This window comes from Monodon monoceros, unplaced genomic scaffold, assembly GCF_005190385.1.
Source record: "Monodon monoceros isolate NGI ecotype Baffin Bay Population unplaced genomic scaffold, NGI_Narwhal_1 Super_Scaffold_21, whole genome shotgun sequence".
In the NCBI taxonomy this organism is placed as follows: Eukaryota; Metazoa; Chordata; class Mammalia; order Artiodactyla; family Monodontidae; genus Monodon; species Monodon monoceros.
This window is the reverse complement of record NW_021703778.1, coordinates 7,480,646-7,506,789: the sequence shown is the minus strand read 5'-3', so window position 1 is coordinate 7,506,789 and position 26,144 is coordinate 7,480,646. Positions and strand designations below refer to the sequence as shown.

The window sequence follows — 26,144 nt, the reverse complement described above, 5'->3', positions numbered from 1 at the left end:
GAGGGCAGCAACAATGGCAACCGGCCCCTCCGTGACGGGTATCTATACAGACTGCGCCCTAAGCTAGGGCCTGATTTTTATTATTTTATTTAATCCTCATGACCACTTAATTCTGCAGATTAAAGCAGCCTAGCAGAAAGGATCAAATCCAGAAACCTGAGGTCACCAACCTTCCTCTTGCAAAGAGGTTTCTCGTGGCTGCCTTGCCTTGTCACTGAAGATGCCCCGCAGGGAAGCCTTGCTTCCTAGAAGCCTCTGAATCAGGGTCCTTCCGTGGTGAGAAGGGGTAGCAGGGACAGAGGAGTCCCTGGGCCTTAGAATGGGCCGGCGACCCCTCCCACGCACCTCCCTTCCTGGCCCCCTGATATCTGCTGAGCTGGGCCAGCCCTGGGCACACTGGAGACAGCCCACGCCTGCCAGTGCCCACACTGCCTCTTTCCAGGCCCCATCTTTCAATGGCAAATATTTATTGAGCACCTATTATGCACCAGCAATATGCCCCAAACACAAACCCCCAAGCCCCGTACGCCTTTGCCCCAGCGCCATCCATCACGACTGCCCTCCTTCTCCCAGATCCTCGGGGTTCCTGCTCGGCTTCTGCAAGCCCCCCTGCTCAGGCCCGGCCTGTCTCCTTTCTTCCCCAGCCCACAGGGACCGTCCTGGCTGTTCCCAGTGCTTGAGGTGCATCGAGGTGTCTGTGCCAGGCAGCAGTGGGTAACTGTTCTCTCTCCCCAGGTGACGGCACGTTGGAACTTTCATGGAGGTAAACTGTGGTCAGGATTTTAAAGATTAATGCTATAGGCTTTTGGAAGAGGAATTCGGGAGCAGGTAGGTGTTGTGGCTTTAAGTCACACCACGAGGCAGAGGGTCCCGTACCAGGATTGCCCGGGCACTGGGCGTTGGTTCTGTGAGCAGCACGGTCCTGAAGCCATTCCGGCCCACACAGGCCTCTGCTGACAGAGCCCGCACGGGCTCATGAATACAAGCTGGAGACAACAGACACAAAGAACAGGGCAGCAACCATAACAGCCGCTAATGTTTATTACGGGCTTCATATGCGTCGACTCCTGTAACTCATGCAACAACTCAGTGAGGCAGATATGTTCATTATGCCCATTTTTCAGAGGAGGAAACTGAGGCCAGAGAACTTGTTTTCCCAGGACTGCAAAGCTAGAAAAGTGGTGGGGCTGAGATTTGAACAAGAACCTGGGCTCCTAACCGCACTCTGTTGCCCACTCGAGTTTCCCCAAAATGCCAAAGCGACATCCAATGTGAATTTCATCTCTCACATACACATGCACACACACGCTCACACCTTCTACTGAAGGCAGAGATCTCCAAATACCTCCTGGTTCGTACTGTCAGCCAGTGAGAATGAGTCCAACAGTTAGTTTCAAGCTGGGGAAAGGAAGCACGGAGGCCCGGGAATTGGCCAAAGGCTTTGGATCACTGCGTTTTGCTCTTATAGAAACGTGTGTGTGAGTCTACAGGTGTGTCTCTACGGTGACACAGACAAGACCGTGGTACTTTCTTGTGACACCTGGATTTGACCTTCCCTCATACTCTCTTAGAAAACCATAAATTACTCTTTTGCGGCTCCTACAACATTTTCTGTATCCACGTCTGTCAAGGTCAACATATGGGAGGTTCCTCTCATGTTGGGGACACTTGTTTACTCGAAGGGCCTCGAAGGGGCATAAGCTTCAGAATGGGGACTGTACCCTACCCTACTCACGTTCAGCCTTCATGCCGGCTAGCATACAGCAGGCGCTCAATAAATGACTCCTTGTGAGAGGAGAGGGTGGACTCAGGAAACAAGGGGTCTCCTCTCCATTCCTGGGCTGACCACACCTCCACCTCACGGCTCCCTCCCTGGGCTCCCCCTGGGTCCCCATGCCCATCCCCCATCATAGAACAGGAAGGTGCAACACTGGATACCCAGAGCCAAAAGCCACCACGGGTCAAATAAGACAAGAGGAAAATGACGCAGCACTGCAGAAAAAGCCAGCACAGCTTGGATAGATACCATGTGGGCCGGATTCCCTGAGATCTTGTGTACGAAGCAGGCCATTCGGGAAAATACGGTAAAGAAAGGCATCACCTCCAACCCCGCAAGGGGATTCATGAGAGCCTCAAAGTTGCAGGTTTGCAGAAGAGAACTCACCTGGCTGGATAATGTTTGATCAGCCTTAAAATGTCTTTTCTGTTTCACTATGTGAGAAGGGGTGGGGGTGTAGTTAATGAGTTGTGTTGAGAATGAGGGAGGAGGGGACTTATCTCTAAGTTGGATAGCTTATCAGTACGAGTAAATAAACAGCCTACATTTGGAATCATCCAAGTCTTGGATTATGGGTTAAATGTCCTTGCCCGAAGAATAAAATGTGGAAGAGAAAGAGCAATTACATGCGTTCAATCTTGTTCTACTCAGACTTGGCGCGATCTTTCTGTCTTTCTAGTAGTTTCTAATTGGCTAGATTTGTCGGTGCAAATGGACCTGTGGATTCACCCTCACTACCTGGTCTCCTGCTTCTTTGGGGGGCCTTCATAGCACACACCACAGTTGTCACATTCTGCTTGTGTGATTCTTTGAATAATATTTGGCACCTTATTAGATTTTAAGCCCCAGAAAAACAGGGACTGAACATGATTTTGTAGCCCCGTCACTGAGCACTGTGATAAAAACGGACAAACAGCCTGGAGAGGAATTGTGTGCTTCCCCGGAGTGCCATTCATTCCTGTGTGCCCACTCCAGGCACGTGGGAACAGCTTGCCACTTGCTTGGTATTAATCACGTCACCGCAAACTGCACAGTTCTTCAGGGTTCACGCTAGGAAGCAAAATATACTCACCCACAGCCTAACCTTAAGTACCTCAGGAAGTTCTTTGGAAATAATGTCAGACGTTACCTGGCAACCCTACAAGCTGTTGTGCATGGCGGGCCTGTGAGTTTACTTGCTGTGCCTTCCTCGCCACACTCCACTCTCCTATTACTGATATTCATAAAAACCTGGGTTTTCAAACTGTCCAGTCTTATTCTTGGAAGAGTCTGTGAAGCAAAAAGGAAGATCAAGGATCAGTAAGATGCGCATTTCATTTAAAACATCATTTGAACTGTTCCTTTCTACTGCTTCCCTTCAGAGAACATTTATGAGAGCATCTACGTAGCAGTAAAACCACATGATTTAGTGCATTTCTTTTCTAAATTTGTTCCTATAGGTCTTATCTTCTCCGCGTTCTTGTGGCGTTTCATTTAATTTAATGCTTGTTATTATTTGTTACATCCTACGTTCTTGTGGCGTTTCATTTAATTTAATGCTTGTTATTATTTGTTACATCCTACGCAATGTCTTATCTCTGAACAAGATTATAAACACCCCAAGGGCTGGAACCAGCTTCTAGCAAGATATCTTGCAAACATCTTCGGTTATGTACTTTCAGTTGACTGATCTGGCATCTTTGAGAAACACTGAAATCACTAAGGAAGGAAAGAGAAATGGGGACAACCAGCTCATCAAAGTAAAAACAATTCACAAGTTTTGACCAGAAAATTGCCTTCGCTCATTTGAGTTTACACAGTGAATTTTCTCCTCATGAAGGCCCTAGGTTGGCTACCAGCCCTAAAGAGGTTATCCATGAACCCGACCCTGGTTCTCAGTTCACTGTGTAAGATTTTGCCCCCCTGGTTTGCAGTAGATGTTTTGGTCGTGTTGCCCCCTCTTCGCTGGTACCTGGCTGACACAGGTGTGATGGTTTCCTGAAACCTCTTGAATGAGTAAATAACTGTGGGCAAATGACCAAGGTGGTACCCATGTGATCGCACCTCCCACTTCAACAGTGAAGTCAGGACAATTGACGCTGCACCCTACATTCTCTGACGTAAATTCTATTCTAAGCCAGCCTCCATCCCAGCACCTATTAGCCCTTTGTAAAAGGCCAGCATTTCTCCAGTTCTTGGCTAGCTCCTCTTTTGGCTAGCCAAAATCTTTTTTTTTTTTTTTGGCTAGCTTAAATCATTTTTTAAAATTTTACTTATTTATTTTTATTGAAGTATAGTTGATGTACAATATTGTTAGTTTCAGATGCACAGCAAAGTGATTCAGTTACACGTGTATATGTATATATCTATATCTTTTTTCTATACTTTTCCATTATAGTTTATTGCAAGATATTGAATATAGTTCCCTGTGCTAAATAATAGATCCTTGTCATTTATCTATTTTATATATGATACTGTGCATCTGTTACCCCCATGTCTCAAGTTATCCCGCTCCCCCTTCTACTTTTGTAATCAGAAGTTTGTTTTCTACATCTGTGAGACTGTTTCTGTTTTGTATATAGATTCATTTGTACTAATTTTTAGATTCTACGTGTTAAGTGTTATCATATAATATTTGTCTTTCTCTGTCTGACTTACTTCACTTAGTATGAAAATATCTAGGTCCATCCATGTTGCTGTAAATGGCATGATTTCATTCTTTTTTTATGGCTGAGTCTAAGCTTTAATCGTAACCCTCCTTCATCCAGAAGAAACCGAAAGAGAAATAAAATATTCTTAGTAATAGGATGAAGGCTTCACCTGGAAGCAAGGGAGAAGGTAGACAGAAGTTTCACTATCATCCAAGAGAGAATACGTCCCAAGAAGACTGTGATAGGCCAACCTAAAGCTCCCCCAAGGCACTGTGTGCACAGGGTATCAGTAATTCATTACCAAGCTGCATGTCCCCACGTTTCCAGTCCCCTTGACCTCAGCCAACAAAAACAACAGTAGGAAAAACCAATATTGTAGCCACACTACCTTAAATTCCAGTAGCAGAGGAAACATTTAAAGGGCAGAGTTGTTTTCATGGTGAAGCCTACAGCTGGAGCTCTTACAAGGAGCCCCGGCTTAGGTCTCTGGTTCATCACTGGGGGGCCGACAAAGAATTGATACGTTCCTCACTGCCATTCTGGAGTCCTTGCTTCCCTTTATTCCTTCCCTGGCTCCTCTTTTCCTTTGATTCTGCTTCAATTACAGGTCTGTGTGCTTAAAATAACTGGATTCTTGACAGTTTCTTAAAACGGATTCACTTTTACTTTGCTTTTTGGAAATGTTGAAATCATTCTGTTGTAATTTTTCACCATACATGCGCTCAACACATAAATAATTATGACATGGATATCATTTCATTTTTAAGAGATGATTTTGTATGAAGCACACATTTTTTTTTTCCAAGCTTTTTCTTTGCTTCTTATGCCCTTTTAAACACCGGTAGGTCAAGAACACATTTTAATTGTGTAAAATTATTAAAAATATAAAAATACACAAATTAAACTAGGAATGCCCCCCTTTATTTCTGACCCCAATTCCTTTCCCTTCCCCAGAAGTGACCACTGTTTACATGATAGGTAAACGTCCCATCTTATCCATAAGCATTTATATAGATGTATGGATACACTTTTAATTTTTTCATGTAAATGGGATTATATTACATGTGTTGTTCTGTAGCTTGCTTTTTTATATAATAGTATAGCTTCAAAGTCTTATTTCTGTAAAATAAAATAATAATACCTTATTATTTTAGAAGATATGCATTATAGTCCATAATAAGGAATACAGATGTATTATACTCCATCTAGTAAACTACTAAAAATATAGTTGGGTTGAGAAATTATGAGAAAGGCTGCAGTATCTTTGAACAACAATCTTCGTGCAGATAAATACTTCTGAAGGCCAAATTCCTGGAAATCTAATTGTGCATTCAAAGGATATGTACATTTTTAAAAGTTGACTGAGGTATAACTCACATCCCATAAAAGTTACCCATTTTAAGGTATTAGTAGATTTATGTTTATATGATTACTAGTATATTTAGAGTTGTATGACTATCACCACAATTTTATTTTAAATTATTTCTATCACCCCCAAAAGAAACCTCATGCCCATGTGCAGTCATTCACCATACCCACCCCCAGCCCTAGGCAACCACTATTCCACTTTCTGTCCCTATAGTTCTATCTACTCTGAACATTGCATATGGATGTAACTGTACACTATGTGTCTTTTGTGTCTGCCTCTTTTCATTTAGCATAATGTTTCTGAGGTTTGTTCATACTGGAGCATGTATAAGTACTATGTTCCTTTTCATGGCTGTATAATATTCCACTGCATGGACATACCATATTTTGCTTATCCATTCACCAGCTGATAGACAATTGGGTTTGTTGGTTCACACTGGAAACTATAGCACAGAAGAGTAATTATCAGCAGTGGTCACACATAATAACCAAGTGGAAAAGGAGGCATGAGCATAGAAATAACAAATTTAGAAGAACACAACAGTATGTTCAAGACAATACAGAACCAAATGTCTCAAAGAATTCACTTGATGATTCTTAGTAGAAAAAATTCCCAGTATGATCCTACTAATTATATATCGATAAGGCATACCAGACTCTGGTTGGCATTACCATCTTGCTGGGAAATCTAAGGGCAAGTGGGAAGATGTTCCACAACATCCCCAATTGATAATCAGACTGCATTTTCTCACCTGGGGAAAAAAAGTAGAAATTATAATTGTGAGACTGTGAGGCTAGCTCATAAAGATTTTATTTACCCTAAAACCTTAGAATAAAACACTTCATTTTTCATTATACTAGTAAATGTAAGCCTGGAAGTAGTATTCTAATACTTCTTTTAGCTGTACTGTAGCATTTTAAGTCTTACCAAACATATTAATTGACCTCTGTCTTCTTTCAAGTCTATGACTACTATTGTAGGGAACATACAGTGGTCCAATGAAGTGGACTGACAGCCTCAAAACTGTCACCTTGGAAAATTGCCTTGTTATTCCAAGGATGTAGCCACTCTTCAAATTATTTTTGGAGCCCACCTTCTTCATTGGTCTTTGGAGTTCATGGTATAAACCCTAGACATAGCAAATCTTCACTGCTCTGAGTAGATTTAATTTTTCAAGAGTCCAAAGACCTTAGGAGTTGGGTGACTAAGCTGAGTAGTAATTTGGGGGTGGAAAATACGGACAAAGTATAGAAACTTCACTCTCCAAGCTATTTCTACCAACAGTATAATGCATCATGTGTACAGCTTCCCAAAGTGACTTCTTTGAGGATGAAATTAATTTAGCTGAATAAGCAAAATAATCTCACGGTCATACTTATGACATGTCATATGTGCTCACAAGCACTAAAAAACAGCCCTTCCCAAAATATATCTCCCACTGTCCTACCAAGCTACCTAAAATTCAGAATACTTTGATCTGTAGAACGGATGGCTGTTGCTAAAATACCATATATTCTAAGCAAGGTGTAGCATAATACCTTAGCATGAATTTGCTTGACAGAATAAATCACCAGCCTTGACTGACACAAGGCAAGAGGACATAACTGATTTGGGGGGAAGGCCATAAGAGGGAAACCCTCGAACCACCTTCTAATCCTTGAATTGAACACAGCACCCACTCCCCTCCAATTCCACACAACCGTCTTAAACACATCAGCCAAACATGGATGCATGGTCCAAGCGTGTGGTGATTTTTATTAAGAATAACTTTGGTTCTAAGAATTCCACCCTCAATTCTGTAATACTTTCCATTAAAAACAATTATACAAGAGCAAATACAAAAAATATTAAATTATGAAAACAAATCCATTAAGGCTCCCTTTATATATATTATATACACTCAAACAAGTCAGAATTTTTCAGAGTAGAAGAATAAAGTCAACTGTGATAGCTTAGAAAGCAACACTACTCGGAGACTAGAAAACACTGAGCTATTTTAAGAAAACCGCAGAGTGGAAAAACGGAGCCATTTTTCTCAAAAATTGGCTCAAAGCACAAAACTGCTTGGATGTTCATGAGTCCTAGGGGTTTGGACTGTACAGTATTAAAGTGTGGAGGGAGAATGACGCCTTTTTAAACTCAGGCTTATAAGCTGAGCTGACCTGGCAATTTCAAAGAGCTTTTCTATCTGTACATTCCACTGTTTAGTGAGGAGACATCACCTGACACTATTTACAAGTCTTCTTTTGGCCAAACCTTGGACTACTAACCACTAATAATTTTGCAGATTTGTGAGTGAGACTGGGAGGGAAACGCTCTTGGAATTTATTTTTTCCCAGTGAAGAATGCATTCTAGGTAAATTCTAGGAACAGAATTGGTCTTTCTAAAGGAGCCTGTTAGGGCCCTTGAGAATTTTATCAAGTGGCAGAATTGCTTCAAGGATACAGAATCTAAAGATCTTACATATCCGGTTGGATTCAAGGCTATGAGCTACTCCTGAATCTTCATTTTACAAATGGCATCACTAGTCCACATGCACAGGGGCAGAACTGTAGTCAACGTACAATCAGAAACGTACTTTCAAGATGATCGGTTAATGCTCTTTCCTCTCTGAAAAGGAAGAAGGATGGAAAAAAACAGTTACCATTCCATCCTTCAAAAGTAAATTATGATAGAGCAACATTGTACCTTAAGCACCTCATATTTTATTCAAATACTACTTGCTGATGAGAGAAATAATCCATTTCAGGTGTAATCAACATGTTCTATGACTAGCAGTATATTATCTATGCATTTACTTTTGTCCTGTCCACATTAGGGGTGAACAGGAGCCTAATCACCAACCATGAAAACTACAGAATTCCCATAGAAAGCTACTTTCTACTTAGGCTTGTTAAGGATTCAAAAGCTCGGGATCCAGCTTTCTATGACTCTTGAAAGAAATTATAAGAAGAGCCTTCGGGGCTTCCCTGGTGGCGCAGTGGTTGAGAGTCCGCCTGCCAATGCAGGGGATGCGGGTTCGTGCACCAGTCCGGGAAGATCCCACATGCCGCGGAGCGGCTGGGCCCATGAGCCATGGCCACTGAGCATGCGTGTCCAGAGCCTGTGCTCCGCAATAGGAGAGGCCACAGCAGTGAGAGGCCCGCGTACCGCAAAAAAAAAAAAAAAAAGAGCCTTCAATGTAGGAATTACCGGCTGAACCGTTTATACAAAGAACATACTGAATCCACACAAATTCTTCTAGACCACCCCAAGCAGAACGTTCCCCTGCCCATCCTGGCAATAGAAAAGGGATTTTGCGTTAAGAATCTGGCTGTAGTTGGTAACGCAGGGTTCACACGTGGAGTACAGCATGCCAGCTGGAGAGCACCAACTGAGCAGCCTCCCCTTCCCCTCAGCTGTTCCTGAGAGATCAACAGTAGTCACAACATCATCCTTACCAACGCATCACCATCACTAAGGCAGTGGTGAACTAGCCTTTCTTCACAAGAAAAAAGGGCAAAGAGCTAGGTGATCATTAATCAGAAAATTTCAAAGGTTGGATTCAAATAATATTAAAAATGTATAAATGCTATATATCTTCCAAATGGGCCTCCCTGAGACCAATCTACATTTGATTCACATTAAAATACCCAGAGAACTCTTCCTTCACAGCTCCACACGGGAGCTTTCCCCATACTGCTCTCAGGAGAAACCAAAAGATTTGGACCCTCTACTTTTGACACTGAGGTTGGGTTATACGGACTAGTTTTTATTCCTCGAAGGAGTGGGAGATTATTTCACATAAAAGGCGTGGCTGAGCAAGAAACTTAACAACAAAACAAAATAAAACCAACCCCCTAACAGTTATCAAAGCAAGACATGGATTTATATGATGGACCTTCCCTGAAGTAGAAGGTCACCGTGAAGCATCAGGGAACCAACAGGAACGGAAATAAGATCAAGACAGACGTTTACGTAGTCTTGTTTATGTATCTCTTTGTTCCCGTATTTTTAAAGTTCCTCACTCTATTTCTGAATCTTAATGCCGACAAAGGTAAGAACTGTGTTCAACATGAATAGTAACATTCTCTGGTGTTAAGCCTAACGTGGGTGAAAGTGTAAATAGACAAGAAAACAGAATTTACAAACAGTGGATATAACAGATCAAACGCATTTCTGCGCGATCTAAATTACTGAATGGGTAACTAAAGGAAGAACGAAACACATTTTCTTTACATTTGAAAAGAAAAAAGGCTCTGTGCCCCACTAAACTTGGCTTGAAAGAAAAGCCAAGTGGTGCAACTCCCAGGAATTTATGCCAGTGTCCTCTTCCTCTTTTCTTGTTGTTGTTATTTTTTAAGTCTTTGAACGCACAGGTCCATTATCCCAACTTAAGTGCTGGGCAACGTCCTTCATTTGGCGAATAGGAACTGCAACAGTCACAGGTGTAACCGATCCAACCCGGATGGTAGGAAAACCAAACCCAAACTCTTTTCAAAGTAACAGTTCTCTGCTGGCTGGGATTCTCTCCAGGGGCTTTGGCCCTGAGGTTAAGTACTGGGGAGGCCCCTGCACACACTTTTTGTGTGCGCTGGGCTGGTGCGCGGTCTCTGCAGCCTGGACCTACGACTCCTGGGCTTGCGCCACTTCTTGGCCTGTTCTTCTGAGATTGCCTTTAACCTTCACAAACTCTGGGGCATTTTCTTGCTCTTCTCGCAATTTCTGCTTCTCAAGTTCAAGCTAAACAGAATTCAGAAACAGGAAAATTATTTACAAATTATTTACAAACGGAGAGGCTTTCCAAAAACACTGTTCCTCTTTCCAAAGTCCCTAACAACTTCATTTCCCAACGGAAGGACGTTTCTCCTGGTCTCCGCCTTAAATATATTTATATCTTTACATATGTGGCTGGATCTAGGTGCTGGGGTAAGAATTCTGCACAGGAGCAGCAGCTGACTGGTTGTTGCTGAAATACCGAGGGATGACGAGAGCCTAAAGATTAAGGCTAAGACTTAAAACAGGACCTGAGGGCAACACGTACTTGCTCCACAGTCTTAAGTGAAGCTGAACTTCACTCAAGTGCTTGAGCTCCCAGCACCGGGGCTGTGCATTCTGTGATATTCCCTGGTTTTGGCTTTGCCTCCTAATCCCTTCTAGGTCCTCAACAGAATCCTTCCCTTTATCTTGAGTGTATTTTAGTCCATCTGCGGACACCTGTCTCAGCTTTTCCTTTCATGGTATAAAAACATTTACATCCGACGTGTCTGGGAAATTCTGCTTGTTCCAGCACCCTTTATTTCTCAGGACAAGATAAGTCAGAGAAAGACAAGTACTGTATGATCTCTCTCACATGTGTAACCTAACAACAGTGAAATCGTAAAAGCAGAGGGTAAAATGGTGACTAGCTAGGGGAATGTGAAAGATGCTATTTAAGGGTACGTACTCGCAACTAGCAGAGAAGTAAGTCCTGGAGACCTAGTACACAGTACGGGGATTATCGACAACAAAACGATTATAAACGTGAAAGTTGCTAAGAGACTAGAACTTAACTGTCCACACCAATAGAAGAAATGATAATTATATGATGCGACAGAGGTGTGAGTGAGCACTACGATGGCAATCATATTGCGATACAAACGTACCAGATCAATTTATTGTGCCCCTTATCGACAACAACCAAAAAAACACCTTTCACCCCAATCACCCCTACCTGCTCCAACTTCTGCTGTCGTTTGAATAGTTCTATTTCCAAGTCAGATTTCTTCTTTTGTGCCTCCTCTTCCTTCTGCTTTATTACTTGATCCCGTTTTCTCTTTTCCATCACTTTCTGTAGCTCTGGCTTATTCTGAGGGGCAAGTCCCCTGCGAAAAAGCATTAACAAATCACTTTGCTGTACACCTGAAATGCATGCAGCACTGTAAATCAACTACACTTCAAAGAAATGTTTTTTAATTAAAACTAGTAAAAATAAACTTTTTTAATTAAAAAATATGTAAAGCATTAACAACATTTAAAAGTTTTAATCTAGTGGATGCATCTTTCATGAATAGAAATTTTAGGCGTCAACCACAGAAGAGGGGTCTAGTGACTGTGATGCCTACCACCAGCTAACAGTCGACACTGGGAGCCTCAGAAATCCATGAGCATGAAAGAAAGGGCAAGAGCACCTTCCAACAGTAAGCAAGACCCATCGCTCGATAAAATCGCTCTGAGCGCCTACCATATGCCAGACGCTAGGTCATGCAAGGGAGGTTAGTGCAGGAGGTTTGGGTGGGGAAGGTGGGAAACAGCATGCTCATTTGGTGGGTGGGACGGTCACCCACCATGGAGAGGAAGATGTTGAAGCTTCCCAGGCTCGAGCCCCTGACCCCAAGTACTAAATGCAGCCTCGAGAGAAGCTAGCACAGAAACTTCAACAACCAAATGGCCCAGAAACCTCTTCCAACCCTTCACGTTTCAGACTTGGGAGAGGATTCTTGCACATCTAAAAGGCACGTCCAAGGTTCCATCATGGCTGGGGGCATGGCCCTGGAGAACCTGGATCCCGCATCCCAGCCCAGTGCTCTGGAACCATTTCAACTGCTGACAACACATGGAAGTCAGGCTTCAGGGGACCTCGACATTGGGGAGAGATCAATCAGGCTGCCATCTCTTCAAATGGGGCGAAACAAAACCCAAACTCGGGCCATTCCCTAGCAACCCTCATCTGAAATGTCTGAGGCACATCAGGAGAAGGACGACGTTCACTGGCATTTTCGCAGGTGGAATTTCTATGTTAACGGTCAGCTGGGACTTGCCTGGTCCATGTCCTCGGCCAATTCCTCAGGATTTCTCTAGTCCGGGCTCCCCCTCTTCACCATCCTCTCTCTCACGAGCCAGTCTCCACTAGCCCCTGAGTCATCTCAACTCGTTATTAACTTTGACAATAAAAAAGAAACAAACAAAAAAAATACACAAAGGGCTTCCCTGGTGGCGCAGTGGTTGCGAGTCCGCCTGCCGATGCAGGGGACACGGGTTCGTGCCCCGGTCCGGGAAGATCCCACACGCCGCGGAGAGGCTGGGCCCATGAGCCATGGCCGCTGAGCCTGCGCGTCCGGAGCCTGTGCTCCGCAACGGGAGAGGCCACAACAGTGAGAGGCCCGCGTACCACAAAAAAAAAAGAAACAAGCCACAGAACAGGAAGAACGCTATCAGTGCCAAGCAGCCCAGGGGGTGAGTGACAATGCCATCACACGCGTCCACACATGCACACGTGGCCCCAACCGGCACGGGTGCTTTTCTGGGCTGCGGGAAACCGGTGCCACCGAGGTGGCCTGTGCGCCTCCCCACACGCCTGCTGACCTTGCTAATGACACCTGGGAGTCTGTAGATCAGGCCCGTCGACCTCCGTGGCTCTTCTCCGCTCTACTTCCATCAGCTAATGCGACTAATCAACTAGGAGTCACAAGTTGCCGTTAACTGAAAGGATTTCCGAAACGTGCTCTGGCTCTAAGGATCTCAACACCCTTGCCTCAATCTCTTTCAAGTTCACCCTATCACATCTGTAAAATAATCCTCGGTGTCACACTTCCACATCTATCTAGTGGTGATTTTTTAAAATTCTGGCATCTCTCCTCTCTACCTCTTTTTAAGATCATAATAAATGATTTTGCAAAGTTGCTGTTTACAGAGTAACCGTCAGTGGATTCCATCACTGAAGATAAAGGACACAGAGTTAAAATAACATGTCTTCCCTTTCCCAATTTTCATTAGTAGAACTTTCGGTTTTAAAAAAACAGAAAGAGGGATTTTCCTGGTGGCCCAGTGGCTAAGAATCCGCCTGCCAATGCAGGGGACACGGGTTTGAGCCCTGGTCCGGGAATATCCCACATGCCGCGGAGCAACTAAGCCCGTGTGCCACAACTACTGAGCCCGTTCTCTAGAGCCTGCAAGCCACAACTACTGAAGCCCGCGAGCCACAACTATTGAGCCTGCACGCCACAACTACTGAGCCTGCGCTCTAGAGCCCGTGAGCCACAACTACTGAGCCCACGTGCCACAGCTACTGAAGCCCGCGTGCCTAGAGCCCATGCTCCGCAACAAGAGAAGCCACTGCGATGAGAAGCCCGTGCACCGCAACGAGAGTGGCTCCCGCTCGCCACAACTAGAGAAAGCCCTCGCGCAGCAATGAAGACCCAACGCAGCCATAAATAAATAAATAGATAGATTAAAAAGAAAAAAAACAGAAAGAAATATTAAGTTCAGCCATATTTCCAGTGAAATAAAAGAGATGAGTTATTTTTGCGATTTACAACTTATTTCACAGTTATTAAGATTGTATGAGGAGGACAGAAGTATAGACAGACTATTCTGGAAATTAAGTCTTACTCAGTGTAATAAGAAAAGTTGCTTATGGTACTTCACTCCAATAGACTTAAGTGTCATTGAGCACCGGAAAATGTTTGTAAATAATCTGAGTAAAGACCCACGCAGTTTCATGACTATTAAAAAGTCTCAGGATGACAGTACAGACAGAGTTAAGGGATTTAAATTTTAGGATTAAGAATTTAGCTACCTGCATAATTTAAATTTCAAACTATAATTCACTGGTGAAATTAACTTCAACCGTTATTAAGTGCTTCTGGCTTACGCAAAAGCTGTTGAACAAACTCTGATGTATGACGCGTTAAACTGGCATTCTATCACAACACGTGAATGGGTTTAACTAATATATGGTATGCGTTTTCTGTTCAAAGATTTTACACAGTGGTGCAGTAAGATAAAATATTTAGTAACACAAAACTCAGGAAAATGGTGCATATATGATAAATGTCCTGCACTTATAACAGTCAAGAAGTCATACAAATTTCGTTAATATTTTATCAAGCAGCTCACTTAACTTTCTATGCTGAATGGAAAAAGTCAAGCACTGCCTATGTGATTCTCTGAGTCTAAAACTAGATCAGGCTGCAGAGATAGCAAGACAGAAATAAGCTCCAAATTTCATAAAAATTACAGTATCAGTCTCTGCATGACAACGTTGATTCTCTTCAATCAATTCAATTAACAAGAACTTTCAATCCCTTTATGATTGACAACTGCTTACGACCTGGGGGCTTGGTACCACCCAAGACCAACAGTTATTCCCGAACTGCTTCTCGTGACTATCACAGCGGACCAAGCCGATTTTTAAAATTAATATGTGCTCTTTGGAAAAAAAAAAAAAAAAAAAGGTTAGGTGTTATATACATACATGCAAGATAAAAAGTGAAAGCAGGGCTTCCCTGGTGGCGCAGTGGTTGAGAGTCGGCCTGCCGATGCAGGGGACACGGGTTCGTGCCCCGGTCTGGGAGGATCCCACATGCCGTCGAGCGGCTGGGCCCGTGAGCCATGGCCGCTGAGCCTGCGCGTCCAGAGCCTCTGCTCCGCAACGGGAGAGGCCACAACAGTGAGAGGCCCGCGTGCCCCCCCAAAAAAAAAAAAAAAAGTGAAAGCACACCTAGACTCTCCCTGTTAGACATCTACGGGGTGCACCACTTGTACTGTAATCTAGGTGAATGGTGGCCCGGAAAATTGTACACGGTAGAGGCCCTGCACCCATGGACTGCTACCCATTCCTGCACCCACAGATCACTCACTGTTTAGAGTGTGCCCCACATTCTCTAGACCCTTATCAGAGTACAGAAGTGCCCAAATTTCGCCATGTCCATAATGCGAGACATTTAGGTTGTTTCCAATTGTTCCCCATTGAACGCAATGAGGCGGGGAGCTTCCTTGTCCGTTTATATCTCTCCTATCCAAGCATTTCTGCTGGCTATATTCATAGAAGCAGAATTGCTGGCTAAGCGTCTGCACATTTTGGATTTGGATGTGGACTGTGAAACTGCTTTCCAAATAGGCCGCAACAATTTGTACTCCCACCACCACTGATGAAAACGTACAGACGACGTTTAAAGGTTCGTTTCACACTTCATATAAACCACTGAACACATTCAGGGCCCGACTGGACCGGTCTATGTTCACGCCACTCCGCCTCCACACCGGCCACATTTGAACCCGTAAACGGGAGAACGCCTCCAGAGCCAGGTCAGCATGGAGGCAGGGGCAGGTCTGGCGCCAACTCTAACATGACACGCTCCCCTCCCCTGCCCACCCAGCCACACACCTCCTGGCCTAATATTTTTCTGTAGCGGGGAGGGGAAGGGTTGCCTTTGACTTTCAGGCCCTTGATCTTGAATCTTGGAATCTCCTGGTTTGGCCTGCCCTGCTCCACGTTTATGACTGAGCCATTTCAACCGGCGTGGATTCAAATGTAAATATTTCGACCTCAACTTCCCATATTTTTTTTCCACGTTGCACGGCAATAGCATTTACTGAGGATCTAACTATTTGTCTAACAAAGCACACCAGCTGAAGAGTGACCAAAAACACAGGGACCTAGAAACTGTCGACTGAAGTGTACAAGCCAAAGAGCCACTGGTAGGGATGTAGAGTAGCCGGGTATTCTATGTTTGCCCCAGAAGTACTCTTTTTAGGGAAGACAGATTCTCTCTAAATTATATTGGAAATATTCTCATTTTTTAAGACCTCTTGAACACTGATGTTTCAACTACCAAAAATAATGCCTCTTGCAATCTGCCTTGTTATAGGAACAAAGAATCTGAGAACCTGACACAGGGTCTTAATCGTCAGACTTGGTGGTAAACTGTGACCAGATCACATTTTAAAGACTTTTAACCTGAAACTTAACTGGGTCCGAAAGACAGCAAATAGAGGAGCAGAATGATATACCTGAAAGAGTGCAGGATACGGCGTTAGAATACCTATGAGGATATGCTCTCCTAAACAAGGCACCTCTTTGGACTGCGACAGGTCTTCGAGTGAAACTGTGGCCACGCAGAGCAAAAGCTCCACAGAGCCTGTTTCGTGTTCATCTCAGTTCTCTCTCCCTCTCCTACCCCTGCCCCTTCTTCTCATTTATATGGTTATTAAATTTGATTCATCGCTGTCTTTAATTTAAGCTGCCTGTACTTCTATGTTGATTTCTACCCTTTTTTTTATTCCAATAAAACTATCATGTGAAATTGAAAAGACTCTTCAGCCAATGACTCTTGAGTTTCCTCTCACTCACATGTCGAATGAGAACAACCTCAAGACAACACACGCTGGGTTGCTGGAAAGATCACTGGATAAAATATGGGAAGGCCCTTTACAAACCGCAGACAAGTAAACAGAGGTTCATTATGGTACAAACCAGTAAGCAACTATGACTATCCTTTAACCAAATATATATATATTATTGATGTGATACTTTCTATTATTTGGCCCTAAAACAGAAATAAAAACCCCACAGTCTCTAAAAAGCATGCATGATAGAATATGAATAAAAGAGAAGAAACTGCTTGAGAAGTTTTCACTCTAAAACCAGCTGTATTCCTAATAAGAGGATCCTACCAAACTAAGATTTTACCTTGAAAAAACCGGAAGGCATAGGATAAGATATATTCGTTTGATTTTGAAACCTCCCTTTAATTTTTGTTTTATTTTTTTTTAAAATGTACTTCTACAACCAGACCAGAACTTTTCAGAGAAAAAAGGGGAAAAAGCAACAAGAAATTTCAGATGATGCTACATACTAAGGGGGAAGATGGATGGGACTAAATGAGCACTTATTATATGCCAGGTGTTTTAACAGGTATTTAAACATGCTCTCATTTACTTTCATTTTTTATAAGAAAGATATTTTTATCCTCTACTTTAGAGATGAAGAAACACATCTCAGGAAGGAAGACCCTATCCAGGATCATAAAAGGTAGGTCAAGTTCAACGGCAAAACAGGATTCATACCATTTCTCCCTGACCTCAAAGCCCAGGTCCTCTCTATACCACGGTGCTCGAGTGAACACGAGCATTCTCCAAAATTAGCTGAGCTGGGACTGGCTAAGGAGTCAGCTGTGCAAACAAGGAAAAGACAGAACAGGTGACAGAAAGGCCAACAGGAATGAGGTCCATTTTCACAGAATGTGCCTACTCCAGGAAATTTGGCAACAGATTCAGTTGCACAAACTGAATGTAATGTTTTACACAGACAGACCCAGGCTACTAACTACATTTCTGCAGAACAGCCTACAGCCTCTAATTCAGAGAACAACTATTCCACCAACTTTGCTTTACCGTTGTCTCTATTCTGACGTGGAGCCTTTTCATAGACAGAATAGAAAAAAAAAAAAACCCAACAGCAGTTTGAACTAGAATGATCCTTAGACATTAACTAAGTCTCCTACTCTTATCTGACAGGCAAGGAGACTGAGATCCAAGAGGTAAAGACAATCAGAAAATTATTTGGTTTAGGAAACCATTCGGCTACCCTCTTTTAGAGGATATTCAACTTTCCATCTTCCCACCAAAATGCAGATATGGTTTCCCAGGTAGGACGGCCTCCAAATTCTCTGGCCTGTTTAGGAACGTATACAGTCTTGTTTTGCTATGGGCGTGATGATACCAAATCCTTGGGGGTTTTGTTGTTTTTATGCGACAAAGACAGGTAGAAGCTAAGGACTTATTCAAAAGGGATCAAACTCACATTCTACTGAATAAGCGTTATTCAGACAGCATGCTAGTGTGCTGGGGACAGAAAGTAAGTCACATTCCCACATCTGGAGGGAGACACGTAGTTACAAAGAGTTCCTGGGACAGAAGATATGAGTTCTGGCAGAGGTACTCTCCAACGGAGAACTGCCATAAAAATGCCCCCTCATCCCTTTTTAAAATGTTTCATTTTTATTCTTAATTAGGCCCTTCTTCCAAAACGTTACCCCAGTGCTGAGCTTGGTCTGCACATCTTTCAGTGCAGTGGGCAGCAGCTACCTTTTCACCAAGGCTTAGCAAAAAGTGATCCACAGTTCCACAACTCAGATCAGCAAACAGTTTTACTATGAAGATCTGAAAACGGTTCTAAATGAAGCTTAACAGATCTTCTAGTAACCCTGTGTCCTAATAAATAAAGCAACTTTTCATCCTCAGCTCTCCCAGTCCAGCAGCCCTGCCCATAATCACTTAAAACGCAGAGTTCCAGCCATAAAGAAGAATGAAATAGCGCCATTTGCTGCAAAACGGATGGACCTCGAGATTATCATACTAACCAAAATCAGAAAAAGACAGACAAATACCATATGATATCATTCATATGTGTAATCTAAAATACAACACAAATGAACTTATCTATGAAACAGACTCACAGACATAAAGAGGACTTGCGGTTGCCAAGGGGGGTGGGTAAGGGAAGGATGGATGGGGAGTTTGGGATTAGCAGATTCAAATTATTATATACAGAATGCATGAACAACGAGGTCCTACTGTATAGCACAGAGAACTATATTCAGTATGCTGTGATAAACCATGATGGAAAAGAATATGAAGAAGAATATATATATGTATAACTGAATCGCTTTGCTGTACAGCAGAAATTAACACAACACTGTAAATCAACTAGACTTCAATAAAATAAACTCTCAAAATTAAAAAAAGCAGAGTATACTGAACCCAATGCCCCAAATTACATATGGCACAGATGGAACTAACAAATGGTTTACAAAGAAGACTGAAGGTAAATGTTTTGCTCCTCTCCAAAAAAAAATTAATAATAATAAAAATGATAGTAATCATTTAAAATGCTACCTAAAAACAAACAAATGAAAACACAAGAAAGGGGGTCCTTATCTACTGTTAAGTCTGATGTGGTTCTAGAGACTTCTCCCTGCCACTCTACGAATGCTGAAGTGGGCGGTATCTGTTCTCACATTTCCCCAGATATATGGGGAAAATTCAGAATTTTTACAAATCTAAGCAATAATGTATTCCTCTTCGACGCAGGACACCCTCTTTTATCCTTAATCCAGCCCCTTCTGTACAAATTCTAAACTACGCATCCACTTGAGAAGGGGACCCAGGACCACAGAACTCCGAGAGACCCTGGGGCCGGCAGCTGAGCCTGCAGACGGCTTTACATCATGGATGCCCTGACTCAAGGATGCGAAAGGAATAGGAAGTGTTAAATATGGTCAAGAAACAAACAACTCTTCGAAGCCTTCGTAAACGTAACTAAACTTAAATCTAGTTACCTTAAAAGTCCCCTAAGGAAAACTCCGCTCAAGAAAGCATCTTACCTTTTTTGATTCATAAGAAGTTCTCTGTGAAGGTCTTGATGGTTCCGGGATGTTTTGACAGGATTGACTAGTTTCTGAGGCCTAATTAGTTCAGGATTGTCATCGTCTATATAGTCTGGCTCAGCCATGATGTTTCTCGGGATGAGATACGTGTCCTTCAGGTCAGAATCCTCCAGCGGGCTGTCTGAAACAGAAAGATGAAATTCACTGTGGTCTCTGCTCAGACATCTGCACAGAGGCCGAGGCCCAGGACAGCCGGGCTGGTCCAGCAGCTGACACCGCATCCTCCACGGGGCCCCTTCTCCACTTCATTGAAAACTCTGAAGCTCTGTCAAAGAGATGGGGGCAGGGCTTCCCTGGTGGCGCAGTGGTTGAGAGTCCGCCTGCCGATGCAGGGGACACGGGTTTGTGCCCCGGTCCGGGAAGATCCCACATGCCGTGGAGCGGCTGGGCCCGTGAGCCATGGCCTCTGAGCCTGCACGTCTGGAGCCTGTGCTCCGCAACGGGAGAGGCCGCAACAGTGAGAGGCCTGCGTACCGCAAAAAATAAAATAAAATAAAAAATAGCATCATAATTTGTTATACAGAACATGGGTTTTAAGATCGGAATGTGTTCCTTTTATTTTTATTTTTATTTTTGTTTAGTTTGAGATTTACACTACTGGTAAAATTAACCTGGACGAGTTATTTATTTATTTTTTTTGCGGTACGCGGGCCTCTCACTGTTGTGGCCTCTCCCGTTGCGGAGCACAGGCTCCGGACGCGCAGGCTCAGCGGCCATGGCTCACGGGCCCAGCCGCTCCGCGGCATGTGGGATCTTCCCGGACCGGGGCACAAACCCGTGTCCCCTGCATCGGCAGGCGGACTCTCAACCACTGCACCACCAGGGAAGCCCCTATGATGCTATTTTTATAGAAAAATCTTTTGTTCTGTACGTCTGTGTCTCTATTTCCACTTTGGAAATAAGGTCATCTATAGCATTTTTTATAAAATAGACAATTGATGGGAACATACTGCAAAGCACAGGGAATTCTACTTAATGCACTGTGGTAACCCTAAATGGGAGGGAAGTCCAAAAGGGAGGGAATATCTGTATGTGTATGGTTGATTCATTTTGTTGTGCAGTGGAGGCTAATGGAACATTGTAAAGCAACCATATTCCAATAAAATTAGTTAAAAAAAAAAAAAAAAAAAGAGGGCTTCCCTAGTGGCGCAGTGGTTGAGAGTCCGCCTGCCGTTGCAGGGGACGCGGGTTCGTGCCCCGGTCCGGGAGGATCCCACGTGCCACGGAGCAGCTGGGCCCGTGAGCCATAGCCGCGGGGCCTGCGCGTCTGGAGCCTGTGCTCCACAGTGGGAGAGGCCGCAGCAGTGAGAGGCCCACGTACCGCCAAAAAAAAAAAAAAAGAAAGAAAAATCTTTTGAAAATCAACGTGAAAATAAAGAGGACAAAAGCCCAAAGAATAAATAAATCAACTAAAACAGAAAACTTGTAGCTGCCTCATTTGTTTATATATTTTAGGTATAAACACATGATTAAGGCTCAAAATTAATGAGCAATAATATATATATCTAACAAATTACACCAAACATTCTTTAAATGCTACCTGCACTGACCTTTTAAAAACAAGCATGCCTGCAGCCCTCCCCCAAATGGAAACTCACAAACCTCGACAGTGATAGGTTAGTGACCCCATCCCAGCAGCCTGACCATGAACTCGCCCCGAGGAGAATGTGCTCCTTGGTGGAGACTGGAGAGGCACCAAACACACTTGTAGGCAGTCTTGATTTTGTTGAAAAGCCAAGAGCAGTTTCATCCTAGTTAATCAGTAGACAAGAAGGCCCATATGCTTCCATAAAAGGACTGATTTCTCTGCCCTAAACCAGGGATAATCTCCGGGACATCAAATGCAAACAGATTCCTGCCCTCCTGAGGTCAAGGTGTCAGCAGGGGTGGGGAGAAGAGTATTCCAGACACCGGAATGAGACAGGAGTCAGGAGCATGCCTGATGGGTCTGAGGGAGGACAGACACCAGCGAGGGTGGGGATGGAGAGGGACCAGTGGGGACGCAGGGGTGGGGTGAAGGCGATATATACGATGCGGGAACTTGAAGGCCAGTGTCAGGGCTCTGGCCTTTGCCCCGAGTGACAGCCGGGAGCCATGCAGGGCTCTGGGCAGGGAAGTGACGAGCTCTAACTCATGCATCCAGACAATGACTCTAGCTGCTGAGTGTAGGACAGACCAAGGCGGCCAAGGAAAGACGCCGCCGGGAGGTGAGTGTCAGGGGACCCAGATGGTCTGGACCAGACAGATGCCGTTTCATCCCGGGCCTCAGGACTCCCCTAAAGGACTGCACACGAGGTATGAGACACAGAAGGGCCGAGGATGTCTCGAAGGGGCCTGGCCTGAGCAACAGGACAGAGCGGTCGTGGTGGAGGCCGTGCGGACAGCAGATGGGAGTGAGGTCAGCAGCTCCCTTTAGGACGTGTTGGGTGGGAGATGTCGCTGGACGCCTGAGTGGTGACGCGGTAACTGGGCAGCAGCTGGAGGGGATCTGCTGTTACTGAAGCCCCCAACATCTTCCTTCTTTCTCCCTGGTTTGCCCTTCTTCTAAGTGGAGACGGGAAACGGAGTCCCGGCCTGAATCAGGCGTGTAGACCTCAAGCGTGACTGCAAACCAGGCTAAGGGAGACCTTGTGGCCCCCGCAGAGTGGACCACACTGGGGTCTGGGAAAGGTCACTTACGAGAAGGAGGGTGAACTGGCTGGGAGCCACACTGTGCGTCCCTGAGCACCCCTGGCAGTGGTGGTGGCCGGAGAACAATCTGGAGTCTGGTTCCTTTTCAGCAACTTTCCACCCTGGAGCCACGACATGGCAATAAGCATCTAACTGACCTCCTTGTTCGACTTTCTCCGCTCCGCCAACTACCTTCCCCATGGCTCCCAAGGCTGGGAAACACAGCTCTGATTGTCAGGGAACCCTCCCAGCTCACAGATCCTGTCCTCGACGAAAGGAAAGTGAACACTCACGGCTCCCCGTGTGTTGAAAAGTCCCTGCCTTCCCCACCAGCATCCTGCACCTGCACCGTGCCCTCTGGCAGGGCCGCTGATCCGCTCCCTACCCAACCCTGGACCACAAAGCCAAATCTCACTCACACCTTCAGGTCCAGACAAATGTTAGATCTTCCACGAAGCCCCCCGCCCAACTCCCCAGGTGCAATTCTCTGACCTCTAGACAACTATGGGGCTCTCTTTGCCCCCTTTTCCTAGTACTCACCAGCCTCCACCTTGTGTTGCAGCAAAATGTACATAAATCGTATCATCTCTTCACTGCAAAGACCGCATCTGGTTTACGTTCATATTCCTCAGACCCCTTGGACTGAGTCAATGAACAGTCAGTCCTTAAATGAAGGAACAGAGCCCACGAATAACTAGCAGGACAGGGAAGCCCTGGGCTGTTTGGAGTCCAGAGCAGCAAGTGAAGCCTGAAAGGACTCCGAGCAGCGAGCATCCACAGCCCGAAGGGGAGGAGGAGACAGAAATATGTCTGGGAGTAAAAGCACTTTGTAACTGGATGTTATTATTGCTACGAAACATTCTTCCAGAAAGTAACATGAAGACACTCTGGTCATATACACGCCCTGGCCCAGTAACTGATTCATAAAGTAATTTTTTTTAACTGTTAAGTCAATGAAGGAAAATGAAGGCCAGCTCAGTACAGGAGAAGCAAACCTGGCTTGAGACCTTGGACAAAGCTTAAGATGTCTGCCCCTCGGTTCTCCCACCTTCTAAAATGAGTGTTGTTGTAAGAACAGGCTGAAGGGGCTTCCCTGGTGGCGCAGTGGCTAAGAATCCGCCTGCCAATGCAGGGGACACAGGTTCGAGCCCTGGTCCAGGAAGATCCCACATGCCGCGGAGCAACTAAGCCCGTGTGCCACAACTACTGAGCCCATGAGCCACAACTACTGAAGCCCGCACGCCTAGAGCCCGTGCTCCGCAACGAGAGAAGCCACCGCAATGAGAAGCCCTCACACCGCAACGAAGAGTAGTCACCACTCGCCGCAACTAGAGAAAGCCCGCACGCGGCAACAAAGACCTAATGCAGCCAAAAAAATAAATAAATAAAAATAACACTTAAAAAAAAAGAGAACAGGCTATAATGTGGATATAAGTATTCGGTATAATCTCTGGCATATCTATGATGCCAGATTCAATAAATGGAAACTATTATTAGTCAAACTATGTGACTAAGAACATTCCATATTTTATTCAGAGGTCTGGGAAGCCCTGTATATACAAAGCTCTACCCCTCAAGGCCTTTAAAGCATAAGAGTTCTCTGAAAACATACGAGTTCAACTAGGTGACCCACAGGCACTGAAACGAAGGCACAAACATTTTCCCTCTCCTCTCTCCAGTTTGCCCTTCTTCACAACCAGCGTGGGGAAAGGGCCACGAAGCCCCCTTCACGTTCTCGCCGGTAACATTCAGTGGTTCTAAGACCCACTCAGGCTACAAACATTAAGAACCTTCTGCAAAGTGTAAGAAGTCTATCACACACACGTGGAGTTCTGAATGGCTCAGGCTACAGTGCAGGCAGGGTGTGTATCAAGGAAACAAGGCTGCTAGTGAGGATCTCTGATGCTGTTCTGAAGTGGAGGGGATTCACTGGAAGATTTTAAGCCATTGAATAACAACACAGATTTGCACTTTAGACATATACTGATGCTATGCCCTGAAAAATGCAACCTGATGAAAATTCTGCCTTTAATTCCTGAGAATCAAGAAACGGAAATCATCACTAAACTCCACTATCCCAGAGAGTAAGGAAATCCCATCCTTACAGATGCCTTCTGAGTCCTTGCTTTTGCATTTTTTTCCTCTTTCAAAGGTTAACTCTGGGCCCAAGCCTCTGCCTGTCCTGGGTATTTTGTGTTGATTGCTTCCCAGAGGCGAATAACCATCCCCACAGAAAAATTCCACAGCTCGACTAATAAAACAAACATTTCACTGCATCTGAGTTTCCCATCAGTCTATTCCTGACTCCAGTAGTTCATTTACATATTGTTACATCACAAAGATATATTTTTTTTGTATTTTGGCCGCAGGGCTTATGGGATCTTAGTTCCCTGACCAGGGATTGAACCCGGGCCCTCAACAGTGACAGCGCAGAGTCTTAACCACTGGACCACCAGGAATTCCCACAAAGATAAAATTTAAAACCTAATCCTTTGAGATGAAAAATCAGAATTTACAGATTATGCTAAATTCCATGTTTCCCTTAATATTTAAAATCTAATTCTACCTAGAAGCACTAATAAATGAATCCTTTAGAAAACAATACTGGGACTTCCCTGGTGGCACGGTGGCTGAGACTCCAAGCTCCCAATGCAGGGGGCCCGGGTTTGATCCCTCATCAGGGAACTAGATCTCACATGCATGCCACAACTAAGAGTTCGCATGCCACAACTAAGGAGACTGCGTGCTGCAACTAAGACCCGGTGCAACCAAATAAATAAACAAATAAATATTTTTTTAAACAATGAAAAAAATAAAAAGGAAGAAGACAATACCTGAAACCTGTCGGTGCATGCAGGTTACAGCTGTACTAGAACCAAGCGAAGCTAAACAATTAAACATCTGAACTGCTGCGACTTCTTCTGGAAAGTGCAAAGTAATTCCAAGGCAGTTTTTAAGAGCATTTGTTTCCCAGGCTGTCTCTAAGAGATTCTAGCAACCCTCTCACGATACCCTGAAAAACCCAAGTCATTTAAGATCGCAGGCCAGCCAAGTCCAGGCCTGGGTCAACCTGGAAGGGGAACGGCTGTCTCTGGACCCACGGGAATCTCCTGCAATAGCCACTGTTCCCAGAAGGGAGGCTGGCTGGCTGTGAGGAGAAAGGCCTTGAGAGAACAGAGAGTGAGTTAAAATGGGAATTTCTCCCAAACAGCCCAGGGCTCCACTTACAAACTCCTAAGCCTGGGGTGAACCTAAGGATTCAGTCTCGTTGCCAGGAGACAGTGGCAGCATCTGGTACCCAAAGGCATCAGACAAGTGCCCAGATGACCTCTGTGGCCACAAACCTAATAAACTAAGGTTGACAAATGACGCCAAACCACAGCCATCCACAAGAGCTCATAAATGTGATTTTTCCAGCTCTACCCGGCCCACTGCTGCTAGAACTTCAGACCCGCAATAAACAGGCCACAAAGATGCTGCTGTACATATGCCAAACACTGACGCGCTT

The 26,144-nt window shown here is 44.5% G+C and overlaps 1 protein-coding gene across 3 annotated transcripts in view; it reads right to left on the bottom strand.

The window, feature by feature from the left end:
* Positions 1 to 7,506: 7,506 nt before the first annotated feature.
* Positions 7,507 to 26,144, bottom strand: part of FAM107B (family with sequence similarity 107 member B) — a 218,527-nt gene continuing 199,889 nt past the window's right edge. For all 3 annotated transcript variants that reach the window (XM_029238242.1, XM_029238243.1, XM_029238244.1), the window contains 3 exons: positions 19,904 to 20,087; positions 11,470 to 11,620; positions 7,507 to 10,499 (listed from right to left, as the gene is read on the bottom strand). In XM_029238242.1, coding sequence (XP_029094075.1) covers positions 10,383 to 10,499; positions 11,470 to 11,620; positions 19,904 to 20,087 — 452 coding nt within the window. In that variant the 3' untranslated portion in view covers positions 7,507 to 10,382. The remainder of the gene's footprint in view (positions 10,500 to 11,469; positions 11,621 to 19,903; positions 20,088 to 26,144) is intronic.